Raw genomic sequence first — 13,752 nt, 5'->3', positions numbered from 1 at the left:
TAGACAGTACAGGAAGGGATTCTGCTGTTAGTTAAGAAACACAAAATCTAAGGAAGTGCATCCAATTGATGTTGGTGAACAACGCAATGTTCAGTCTGTTTTGTGATATAAGCAATGGGAAAGGAAAAATGAGAGTAGGTGTGTGTTATAGGCCTAATAAATCTGATAATGAGCAATTGTGCAGGGAAATAGAGTGGGCCAGTAAATCATAATGTCTTATAATGGGGGATTTTAACTTTCCAGATATCGACTGGAAATTGTGGGTTGGTCACTCGCACACTAGCAAGACTTCTGTGGATTTATTGGATGACTGTTTTCTATAGCAATGTGTTCGAGAGGCAACCAGAGGGAGTATTACTCTTGATCTGATTATCAGCAGTGATTATTCATGCATTAAGAATTTGCAGATAAAAGAACCACTGGGTGACAGTGATCACAAAGTACTGATGTTTGAATTACTTAAAGATGTAACTACCATCAAGGCTAAAGGGAAGGGCTATTGCTTTCGTGAATGCGACTTCAGAGATCTCAGACAGTTTTTAAATTCTGTACAGTGGGATCAACTAATGATGTTACCAACATTGAATTCTAAATGTGAAGCATTCAAGGACTTAATTTTTGAGACTACTAGGCTTTTCATTTCAACTAAGAAATACTGTTCAAGGTTTAGACCTAGATGGATTTCAGATGAACTAATGAGGCTCATGGCAGAGAAGAAAAATGTATGGGATGCATATAAAGTATCAGGTGACACAAATAAACAGATATAAACTAGTCTGTAATCAAGTCACAAAGGAGGTTAGGCAGGCGAAGGCAGATTACAAGAAATCCTTGGCAAAGAAAAACAGCAAAGAGTTCTTTACTTATGTAAACTCTAGAAGGAAAGGGATGAATCAGTTTAGCCCACTTAACATAGATGGGTTGACTATTGATGATCATGCTCAGGTAGCTGATAAACTGAATGAGTATTTTGCATCTACATTCAAACATGAGGAGTTATTCAATGAGGGGAGTGCCAGAACTTTAACAAACTCTAACAGGGAGCTTAGTGATTTTGTAATAACCGAGAGCAAAGTGGAGGAGAAATTGAAGTTAACCGTAAGGAAGGCACCTGGGGTGGAAGGGATCTATTCAGTTATATTAAAGGAGGCAGAAAAGGAAGTATGCAAACTCTTAGCCATAATTATGAGAGTTTCCTTGGACTTTAAGGGAGGTCCCCATGGACTCGAGGTGTGCAAATGTATCACCAATTTACAAAGGGGGGGTTCATCAAAAGGCAACACAACTAACTATAGACCTGTTAGTTTAACTTGTGTTCTGGGGAAAAAAATGGAATCACTGGTTAAAGAAGCATTGCAGATCATCCAGACAAGACTGCAGTAAGAGTTCAGACACAGCAAGGGTTTGTAAAAGGTAGGTCTTGTATGAGAAATTTGATCGGATACGATGATGCGGTCCAAAAGGAACTGAATGCCAAAAATAATTTTAATATCATCTACTTAGATAAAAAAAAAAAAATTTTGATACTGTTGCACATGGAAGACTGCTGTACAAATTGGAGAGGTATGGCATTAAGGGTAAGTTTCTACAATGGATAAAGGATAAGTTGAGTGGGAGATGACAGAAAATGGTAATCAATGGACACTGCTCTTCATGGACAAATGTTATTAGTGGTGTTCCCCAGGGTTCGGTGTTGGGCCCATTGTTTTGTATATTTATCAATGATATTGATGAAGGTATATCAGGTTTAATGTCCAAACGTTGGCAGGGTTGTTAACGACAGTAAAGACAGTATGCTACTTCAACTGGATCTAGATAAATTGGGCAAATGGGCTAAGAAGTGTCAACTGAAGTTTAACATTGACAAATGCAAAGTACTACGTATGGGTAGCAATAACTGAAGAGAAATGTACCAACTGTGTGGTACTACTCTCAGAGAAATGGAAAGTGAAAAAGACCTGGGGATAGTTGTGCAGTCAAATATGAAGTTCGCTGAGCAGTGCAGATGGGTTGCCAGAGAAGGTCATGGAGTCTTGTCAATGATGTATAGGAATTTTGCTAGCAGGGCCAGGGATGTTTTATTTAGGTTTTATTTTTATTTTTTTTTATTTTTTAGGAGCATTAGCAACTAAGGCCATATTGCTCCGAGGATATGCGGTGGTCATTTCCTGACCTTTCCGCATCCTACGTATTTGGTGGTCACGGGCTCGAACCTCGGTCTAATCAAGAAGAATGTGCTACGCACTGCCGCTCCTGCCCACCTGGCTATGGAGGTACTGCCAAGGATGTGATTATCCCATTATACAAGGCAATGGTCAGGCAACACAACACCTAGAGTACTGTGTACAGGTCTGGAGGCCTCATTTTAGTAAGGATGTAGAGTTGCCGCAAATGAGTACAAAGAAGGGCGAGGGACAACAAGATTGGTGAGGGGAACAAAGGTGTGCTCTTATGAAGAAAGTTCTGCCTATTGCAGTGCCTGGAGAGTAGGCACCTGCGAGGTGATCTGACTGAGGTGTATAAGGCCTTGAATTGGTTGAGCAAGCTGAATGCTGATGGGATTCTTCCGCTTGGTCAGATTAAGAACCTGAGGAGGCACAGACTGAAATTGAGGAAAGTCAGTTTTAGAATAGATGTCTGGAAATTTGCCTTTAGACAGCAGAAAGTTGATTGGCGGAACAGACTTCCATCTTTTGTTTGTGGAAGTTGATAGCCTAAATAAATTTAAGGCTGAGCTGGACAGGCATTTGGAACGAATGGATGGGTGAAATGGGAGGGTTTATTTATTTATTTATTATTATTTTTGGCTGGCTGATGCTGCATAAGCTTGCTTTCTTGCATCGTATGCCTCTACTAATGCTAATAATGATGTATGTGACTGACAGTAATTTAAGTTTAATTTGAAAATTGAAATTTACTCTCAGTCATACTGTGCAATGAAGCCACAGGTTCTGTGGTAACAGTAAAAAAAAACTAATAATAAATAAATAAAATAAATAATAATAATTTTTAAAAAATTATGAACTGTCAAATTTATTCCCTCTTTACATTGGTAACTAGCTGACCTTTGAATTTTTCCACCTTGTCAGCCTCACTGGTCATGGAAGCAACTTATCCCAATAAGTAACAATTTGCTGGCTAAAAGAAAAAACTTCCTATGATGCAGTCTAAACCTCTTCCCCCCAAATTTCAATTTATGGCCCATATGTCACTGATTCATTTATAACAGTGAAAATTCCCCCTTCACTCATTTTACTTTCTTCTCTGAGATACTTATTAACCTCAATTATGTGCCTCTAATTTAGCTTGAATTTTTGACAAGCCATCAAATAATACACAATACAAATACTTACCGAATAACTTAATAAAATAAAACACAGTATTTGTTCCAATTTACTCAGGCTTTTGGGGGGGGGGAGGTTGTCCTGCCTTGTTCCACTTACCCATATAATGCCCTTCTTCAAAGAAAATGTATATGGTGTCTGAGGAGGAATTTATGAAAATAAATGTGAAAATTCTATACTATTCTAAAAAAATATTAGATGTTTGACATTCTAAACATTGAGTGTCTTCTGTTGATTGGAGTGTGGAATAACCTATTACTTAGTACTGTACGGAAATGAACTTACCTATAAGTATAATATATAATCTTGGTATGTTATTAACACTTTACTATGGGGGAATAAGAGAGAGAGAGAGTCAACAGCATTAGAGAATTTCACAAGGTTCTTGACTATTGTAACCTCTATGTGCATCCTTAAGAACAACAGTGGTGGCGGTGGCATGTGTTTTCAAACTGTGCTAGGGGTCCATAATTAGTGTTTAACAGCTGGAAAATCCAACAGTGACAAATATAAAATAGTCCAGAAAGTTAAGACACAATCATTAGCGTACCATGGTCATAGTTGTTGGTGTACCAATTAACTGGTAACAAAAAACCACAAAAGGCAACAACACTGCAATAAAAACAGACACTTTCAATGCTGGATAGGAGGTACCTATATCTGCCAATATTGTACAACAGGTACCAAACTGAAGATATCTATAAAACTATATGCAAAGTAAGCATCTCAGGTTACTAGTATTGGCACCTATGCAGTGGGAGCAATAGTCATTGGAGCACTGGAAACACATATACATAAGTGTGGAAGAAGCAACACAATGCAATGAACTGAGAGTTGCACTGCACTCTAAATCCAGGCCTCTGATGGTAGTGTTCCGTTAATGCTTTTTGGCATTCACAGTATGGGTCTGTCATCATTCTTGAGGGCTCTTTAAACTCTAACTGCCTAAATATTGCCAAGGGCCAGGTTCTTCCTGTGTTGTTGCCATTGTACTCAAATGGTAATGGACTGTTCCAGGATAGTTCCAATGTGCACAGGGCAGGAACTGCACAGAGGCAGTTTGAGGAGCATTCCAAATATATTCAGCATTTTCCTTTTCTGCCTCGACAATACCCAGACTTGAATTTAAAGAACTGAAATCATTTTGAAAGACATCAGAGAATAACAAAGACAGAGAATGAATATATGTATAGGAAACCTGAGACATACTCTTATTAAAATAGGCTAACATCATCAGAGATACCTGTGCGTGCATATCCTAAAGGCATCAATGCCATGGGCACTGCTAGTCTCATCACAAATAAAGAAACAATAACTCACTATTAAATGCATTCTCTGATTTATATGTAGGGTATGTGTATTATGGATAATGTGCGTGAAGTTCAAAAGACTCCATTCAACATCAATTTGTCTAGCATATTAAACAGCATTCCGAATATGGTGACCATAATCCATCTCTATTATAAGAGAATTTGGAATAAGGTCTCAAGTTAACAAATAAAATGTCCTTTGCTCGCTGAGTTAATCTGCTACAAAATTACAGTGAATCAAATAACTCAGCATTATTAATTCAGAATACAGGTAGTTTCCGACTTTATGAGTTAATTCTTTCCTAGTGCGCTCGTAAAGCGAGAATTTATTTCCCATAGACAATGTTAAAATCAGGGAATACATTCTCAACAATGAAATTAGTTAGCTAATTAGTTTATGTTTAAACAATGACTGATTTATCCAAAGAAATGAAAACATAGCCTGTAAAATCGAGCAAATTATAATTTAAAGAAATTATTTATGACTTAAAATGTTAAAGAATGTTTATTCATCATCATCATTGACTAAATGCACACTCGTTTGTTTGTTGCACAAGGAGTCGCCTTCTTCAGAAATGCTTCGAGAGGTGTCTGTTTCCATGCACAAATTTCAACTAACTAACACGATTTCCGCAGAGTAACAAGTTTACAAAGCATAAAATAAAAAAATTAAAAAAAAGGGAATTAAGAGAAGATTCTGAAAATTTATTTATATTTTTTATATGATTGAAGATTTCAGTAAAGGGGAAACACATTTCACCATAATAACATAAAAACCACACAATTCCAGCTATCAGTATTTTCACAAATGCAATAACATTGAGTTTACTACCCATTTATAATTGATTGCACTAACAGAAAAACCCAATACACTGCAAACTACAAATTGTTTTTATTGTTTTATGGTTGTGACCTCCAGAAATGTGCATTAGAAAAATATCACAAAGGCGTTCAAAATTAATTCTTATAACAGAACATATGATAACGATAAAAGTGTAGTGCATTTTAATGATTTGAATTGGTAACTAATACAATTTACATTATAAAAATGACCTTTTAGCTTAGTTATATAGTGACAATTTCAACTTCCAAGTTCTTGGAATGAATAACTACAAAACAATGTGTTATTGGATTCATAATTGATGCCGCCAACTCTGATCAATTATAACTTTAAACATAGATAAAATTAAATTACAAATAACATAAATAAATAAAATCGACTGTAAAATATAATATAATTTAAAATACAATAAATCATATGAATATATTAAAATAATAAAAATATTATACATTAAAAGTGTTAAACCTGTACTACTCTAAAACTGAAGCTTTCGGAAGCATCTGCTGCCTTTCTCAACATAAGTAGTGCTGCATCAACAATTCATTATAAAGCACTAAGCCTTCCCAGCAGACCCAAGGTGTACTATGGTACCTGTGCATGCTCGGTTCCCTGTATATCAGCACTGGAAGTGGCTCGGGGCTATACGTCTTTAAAACGCTCATCCCTATCCAGGATAACGGTCTCAAACATTACATTAATCCTATAACCATTATCCCTATTTAGGCTATGATCACCCAAAGAACAAATCCTTAGGCTCTCCAGCCACTTCCAGTTCCAGAAACCCTCTACCTTATCTGTAATTACAGTTCCTTCGGCTGTTATCCCATGCCTGGTTTCCCAGGCATGTTCCGCCAGAGCCGACCCCGAGACATTAGCCAATCTAAGCACCCTGCTATGTTCCCCCAATCTATCGTGTAATCTGCGCTTAGTCTCACCTACGTAACATCCCCCACAATCCGGACACTGAATTTTGTAGACAACACCACTGTTGTCAACTCCCACAACAGGGTCATTAATTGCCACCATCACTGTGTGCAGCTTCCGACCTGGAAGCTGCACACAACGTATTTGGTACGACCATAAGATATGGGCTATTGGTTGCGAAACGCCCAGATAGTGAATGTACGCAGTGGAGCCAAGTACCCCCCTCCTCCCTCTGAGTACCATGTCCGCAACAACCTTCAATCACGTTCTGGGGATATCCACATCTCAAGATCGGCCGTGACCCGTTTAATTTCTTCCTCCCAATCCTCTGAGGTAGAGCAGTGTGACCAAGCGCTGCTCATTAAAGCACTAACTACACTCTTCTTATGACCTCCAGTCTGGGCAGAACCAAAATGAGTATACTGGGCCCGATACATCTCCTTCCTAAACACTCTTGTTTTTAATTGTCGGCCCACCCTGTAAATCCAGACATCCAAAGATGGCAGATTGCCCTCTCCTGCTCGACCTTGGAGGTAAACTTATAAAGGGGGAATGACTATTTAGCCAATTGAGAACCTCTGGCCCACGTCCTCTACGTAGTATAGTGAACGTATCATCCACATACCTCTTCCACGCCCGCAGGGGCAGGGACCAGAGGAGCTTAACATCTTATTCTCAAATTCTTCCATTGCTAAATTAGCAATGACTGTGCTAATAAGTGAACCCATAGCCATGACCCAAACACAAGCTAACACCTTCACATATGTCCAGTACACTCAAATTTGTCCTATCTCTCAAGGTATTATCACCCTCCAAGACTGTGCGCACACAATCCAAAGCATGATCCACTGGAATGCATGTGAATAACGACATCACATCAAATGATACAAAATTTCTTCTTCTTCGATGTTCTGATCCTGGGCAAACCGTATAAATTCCTGACTATTCTTCACCGTCCAGCTAATCCGGCCCAAAAAAGGAGAAACCAAACGATACAAACGGCCTCAACAGCACACCTACCTTATTCACTTTAGGTAAACCATAGAATCTGAGTAACGTACAACCCGACACACGTAACCACCAAGAAACTTCCTCCGATATCTTGCCTGCCTTGTGCCACTTCTGTACCAGCTTATTGGTTTGTTGCTCCAGCCCCACCAAAGGATTCCTATTCACCACTTTGTACGTGGACGTATCATTCAATAAATCAAGGACCTCCCCCGATAGTCATCCAGGTCTAACACCACCGTCAATCTACCTTTGTCCGCCGGCAACACCGTGATACTCTCATCCCATTGTAACTGCTGCAGCGCCCTTCTCTGCGCTGATGTTATATTAGGCGATATCCTACAAGCCGGGCACATAGCTGGCTCATAGGACACACTGACCATAGATGTTCAAAATTTCTTTTAATATTGATATTATGGTTATATACATAAACTATAAATAAATATAAACAAATACTGTACCCTTAATTTTAAAATAAATTGCAAAAATAAAATAAAGTTATGCATAATTAAAACATTAAAGGTGCCTCCGTAGCCAGGTGGGCAGGAGCAGCAGTTGTAGCATACGCTTCTTGATTAGACCGGGGTTCGAGCCCGTGACCACCGCATATCCCCGGAGCAATATGGCCTTAGTTGCTAATGTTCCTAGAAACCAAATAACAACAAAACATTAAAAGGAACCGCAATAAAATGTGGAAGCTTTTGATACATTTATGTCTTCTTTGGCCATACAGATTCAGATCTATCAGTGTGCTTAAACCAAAAAACACATGGAATTGGCCAAGTACTAGTAGTAGAGGCATGTGATGCAAGAAAACAATTCTATGTAGCATCAGCCAAAAAAAAAAAAAACATTGCATGCATTAATTCCCTCCATAAAGTTTGTCCAGTTCCTCCTTGAATTTATTTAAGCAATCACCGTCCTAATGACAGATGGAAATTTGTTCCAGCAATCAACTACCTGCTGGCTAAAGGCAAATTTATGCACATCTATTCTACAACTGTCTTTCCTCAATTTGAATTTATGTCCCCTTCAGGTTCGTAATCTGAGCAAGAGGAAGAATCCTATCAGAATTGAGCCTGTTCAACCCATTCAAGGCCTTATACATCTCAACCAGATCATCTCGCAGGTGCCTAGTCTCCAACCACTGCAATTTGCAGTAATTAAGCCTTTCTTGGTAAGAGGACCCCTTTGTTCCCTCACCAATCTTGTAGCCCTTCTGTGTACTTGCTCAAGCAACTATACATCTTTCCTAAAATGAGGCCTCCAGACCCATACGCAGTACTCAAGACATGCTCTGACCACTGCCTTATACAAAGGAATAACCACCTCCTTTTCACTACTAGCAAAATTCCTGTATATCATTGACAATACTTCCTGACCTGCTGTGGCAGCCTGTCTATACTGCTCAGACACCTTCATATCTGACTGCACAATCACTCCCAAGTGTAGTACCACACAGTTTGTACATAACCTTGACAAATGCATTACTTTGCATTTGTCAAGGTTAAACTTCAGTTGCCACTTCTTAGCCCATTTGCCCAAATTTTCTAGATGCTGTTGCAGTAGCACACTGCCATTACTGTCGTTTACTGTTATTAGTGGAACTCCACTAATAACATTAGTCCATGAAGAGCAGCGTCCATTGATTATCATTCTGTCTTCAACCACGCTTTTATCCATTGTAGCAACTTGCCCTTAATACCATGCTGCTCCAATTTGCACCATAGTCTTCCATGTGCAACAGTGTCAAAAGCTTTCCTGAAATCCAAGTATATGTTATCAAAATTATTTTTTACATCCAGTTCCTCTGTAACCACATCATAGTATCCAATCAAATTTGTTAGACAAGACTCCCTTAACAAACCTATGCTGTGTCTGAATTATTAGAATTATTACTGCAGTCTTGTCCTGCAATGCTTCTTTAACCAGTGACTTCATTATTTTTCCCTGAACAGAAGTTAAACTAGCAGGTCTCTAATTACTTGTGTCACCCTTTGATCCCCTTTTGTGAATTGGGGATACATTTGCACATCTCCAGTCTGTTGGGACTTCCTTTTAATCCAAGGATGTTCTCATAATTATGGCTAAGGGTTTGCTTACTTCCGTTGCTGCCTCCGTTAATATAACTGGATAGATCCCACACACCCCAGGTGCTTTTCTTATGTTTAACTTCAACAATTTCTCCTCCACTTTGCTCTCAGTTATTACAAAATCATTAAGCTCCATTCTATCCAGAGGTGTCACCAAGGATTGCCAAAGAATGAAAACAATAATATCCAATGCACAAAAGTACCTGGCAGGAAATTGCAATCAATACCTTCCCCAAAGTAAGTCCCCTACATCTGAATGATCAGGAGTGGAGTAATTTATAGGAATAATTGTAAAGAATGCAATGCATGCTACATCAGTGAGGCATAAAGAGGTAACAAGACTCAAATGGGAAACCAAGTTGATGCAACACAAAATGCAAATTTCAGTTTGGCAATTGCTGAACACATATGGCAAGAAGGACACCACACAAAGTCCTATACAGCAGCTATAACTGGATACTAAAATTGCCAACAATGCTAAACTGGGCTCAAGGCTATGCACATATAATGTGAAAAACAAAGACAGAAATGCTCATACACACCCAGTTTTTGAGTCTCTACTACTACGTTGGGTGTGATATATGATGGATGGAAGGTGGGGGGAGGGAGAAGTAAACCAGTTGGTGTTACATCAGACTGTGATAATAAAGATGTTGTGTCAACCACATGAAAGAAAGATTACATGGTCAATTCCATGTGTTATTTCAGTCATTTAAGTGTACTGCCAGATGTGAATCAGGATACCTGAAGAAGACATCTATGTGTCAAAAGCTTCCATATTTTATTAGTTTTTAATGTTTTAATTATAGATAAATTTTATTTAATTTACACAAGTTGTTTTAAAATTAAGTGTACAATCTTTATTATATTTCCTTTATATTTTATATTGTATATAACCATAACACTGATAAAAAAAAAAAAACACATGATCAGTGTGCAAAAGAATATGTATCACATTACTGACCTTGGAGGGTTCTTTCAACATTTAATTCAGAATACATATTAATAATTTTAGGATTAAATCTGAACTTATTTTATAAGTGAAAAAAGCCAATGCAATTTTTCATCACTACTAAATTCACATCAGCAAAAAAAAGATTTTCTTCACTGTCCAGTTACAAATACTTACGTCATTGTGGGATAATTCTGAAGATGGTATGCCTTTATTCCAAAGAGCACTGTAAAAAAAGTATAAAAATGGCTATCATATTTTATTACATAATTTAAACTGTATTTTTAAAATGTTTTTTTTTTTTTTTTTTACAGAAAAATAATTCTTAACCATTCATCTTAAGCAGTCAAATTGGCAGCAATTGTTCTTAGCAACATATTAACACATTCACATTTTAAAGAACAGGAGACAAAATGATGTATAAGAATCAACTGTAAAGTTGGCTGTTCCTATAATGAAGTTATACTACATTTTTGCTATAACATGGGCTATATGTCAGCTATTAAGTTTCAAAATGGAGGAAGAAATATGTCAGCCCATATAATAGATTATGGTCTGAAGTTGATAGGCATATTTTTTTCAAAGGAACTATTGTTATTGACTATTGTTATAGTTCAGTGTTTGATTATTAGCAGTTGGAAATGATGCAACAAAGCAAGCTTCCATCAGCCCGAAAAAAAAAAAAAAAAATCCAGTACACATCATCTGTCCATTCCCTCTGGTAACCTGTCCACTTCCACCCCTTTTTGTGTCCCTGACTAATCTTACTGCTCTTCTCTGTACCCATTCCAACAGACTCAAATCTTTAATAAAAACAAGGCTTCCAGACCTATATGCAACTTTGAAGATGTGGCCCAACCACTACATTATATAATGGAATAATAACTTACCTGACCCTACTGGCAAAATTTCTGTATATCATTGGCAGAATCCCATTAGAGGTCCTAGCAGACTGTCTGCATTGCTCAGAATAATTAATTGGTTAAACAGGCTGAAAGGATCCTTACTCATTCTTGACTAACTCACTCACACTGATTACTTACTTTCATATTTAAAAATTCACTCATTAAATTCTAGTTAAAATCATAAACTCTATTTCTATTTGATACTTTTAGAATGATGTATGATTTTATCTTTGTAGATACAAAAGACAAGGCCAATATTATGAACAAACATATATTCAAGAATGATTATTCAGTAAATTCAGCTGGCTTTGTTTGTTTTTATCTTTCATCAAAATCTTTAACACAGAGGTTCCCAAACTTTTATACCTTGAGCCTCCCTTAAAATTTTTCAAAAATTTCATGTACACCCCCTCCCCTTCAAGTGCAAAGAAACAAATTTGGCATAAAACTTAGCTATGAATATACATACTTTTATAAATTAATATATATACTTTAATACATTTAACTCAAAGAAATAAAATATGAATAACAGAAATAAAAAAATGCTTCATAGCCTACCTGGATTAATGGAATGGCTTGTCCATATTATTTTAAAAAAGTTCCTCGTGAAAACAACAGGTGACCCCCAAAAACCAAGTGTGCTGTGGGGGGAAGGCACAACTTGGGAACCTCTGCTTTAACACAATACTATAATGCTTGCATATTTCAATAAATATGTAAGCATTATAGTATTGTGTTAAGGAGAAACACTGTCTAATGCTATCCCATGAAAGGATCATCATGTGCTAGAGCAGTGGTGAACAACCTACAGCCTGCGGGCTAGATCTAGCCCGCAAAAAACTTTTATAAGGCCCGTGCAGAAAGTGAACTAAAACAGCATCAATCTCCACTGCAAGTACAAGCATGCAAGCGTCCAGCTTGACTGTATCAAACATGTGTTTGATACAGTCATATCAAACATGTGCATCAAACAAACTGTATCTGAATCACAGCCTTCTAAAATGCACAACTTGCATGATGTTTGTGGAGCATTCAGGTACGGGACATGATATTGCCATGGGGGATGTCTTTGTGTGTGCGCGATGCAAGGAGTGTATCGAAATCAGGCAACAACTCAGCGTTCTTATGGGCCTATAAGAGAGCTTGAAGGACAGGGTGGATGCCCTCGAAGGAACTAAATTGAGGGGCCCATCAAGCTTTCAGCTGCCCACATCAATGCCAGAGCTTGCACTTGGTCGTCGTGCAACACAGCGGCAACCCCCAAGGCAGAATGCGCTGGTCCCAAAGGAACTAGTAGTTGTTGGTGACTCTATTGTCAGGGAAACGGGGAACATGCTTCGTAAAAAGGATAGGTGGAACAGGACAAGGGTATGACTGCCGGGGGCAAAGGTTGATGATTGTGGAGCAGATATCTTTTAAGGGCACAAAAGGTGATATAGTTGTACATGTTGGCACTAATGATATCAAGAGTAGGAGACCGGCAAAATTGCTTAACAAGTACATCTCACTGTTGAAAAAAAAGCCGTGAAATAGGGTTGAATTTGAAAGTGTCTGCAATTCTGCCCAGACACGAAAGGAGGGCGTATATGATGAGAGCCTTGTCGATCAATTCGGCCCTGGAAAGATTGTGCAAGGCTCAAGGGGTAGAATTTTTTTCAGCCTGGACTGTACTTGTTAACAGGAGAGATTGCTTCTACAAGGATGGGATACACTTAAATAGAAAGGGTGCAAGAATATTTGCTGATGCTATCGAGGCAGTGTTAGGTGGGTCGGAAAACTGATAGCTTGGGGGGAGACAAAGACAAATAGATTAACAGTAGCCACTGGCAGAGGTGAAAGAGATTCTTGCACTGCTTCTACTGAAATTAGCAGAAGCCTGAAAAACAAGATGCAGGATATTTCAGAGACTGCCGGGAGTCATTGCGGTACAAGTAAATACATGGATTGTGTTAAGGTAGCTAAGAATAGAAATAGGTGCATGTATATTTGCGTGTACACCAATGCTAGGAGTTTAGTAAATAAATTTGATGAATTTGAGGTATTGCTCAAAACATCAAAGGCAGATATTGTTGGGATATCAAAGACGTGGTGTCACACAGATATAAGGAATGCAGAACTGGAATTTGGGGAGTACAACGTCTACAGAAAGGATAGACTGGATAGGAAGGGAGGAGGGGTTATGCTATTAGTTAAGAAATACATAAAATCCAAGGAAGTGAAGCCAGTGGACATCGCTGGAGAGTGCAGTGTCGAGTCAGTTTGGTGTGACATAAGCATTGGAAGATCAAAATTGAGAGTAGGAGTGTGCTATAGGCCTAATGACTCTGATGAGTATAATAAGATACTGTACAGGGAAATAGTGGGCCAGTAAATCA

General features: G+C 38.1%; 1 protein-coding gene across 1 annotated transcript in view; it reads right to left on the bottom strand.

The window, feature by feature from the left end:
• Nup133 (nuclear pore complex protein Nup133) overlaps positions 1-13,752 on the bottom strand; it is a 390,085-nt gene that overhangs the window by 193,846 nt on the left and 182,487 nt on the right. Inside the window, exon 15 of the mRNA XM_090386292.1 lies at positions 10,650-10,698. Coding sequence (XP_090242418.1) covers positions 10,650-10,698 — 49 coding nt within the window. The remainder of the gene's footprint in view (positions 1-10,649; positions 10,699-13,752) is intronic.

This window comes from Mastigoproctus giganteus, chromosome 1 (assembly GCF_048544385.1).
Source record: "Mastigoproctus giganteus isolate SK-2022 chromosome 1, ASM4854438v1, whole genome shotgun sequence".
NCBI classification, from domain to species: domain Eukaryota; kingdom Metazoa; phylum Arthropoda; class Arachnida; order Uropygi; family Thelyphonidae; genus Mastigoproctus; species Mastigoproctus giganteus.
This window is presented reverse-complemented; position numbering and strand designations above follow the sequence as displayed.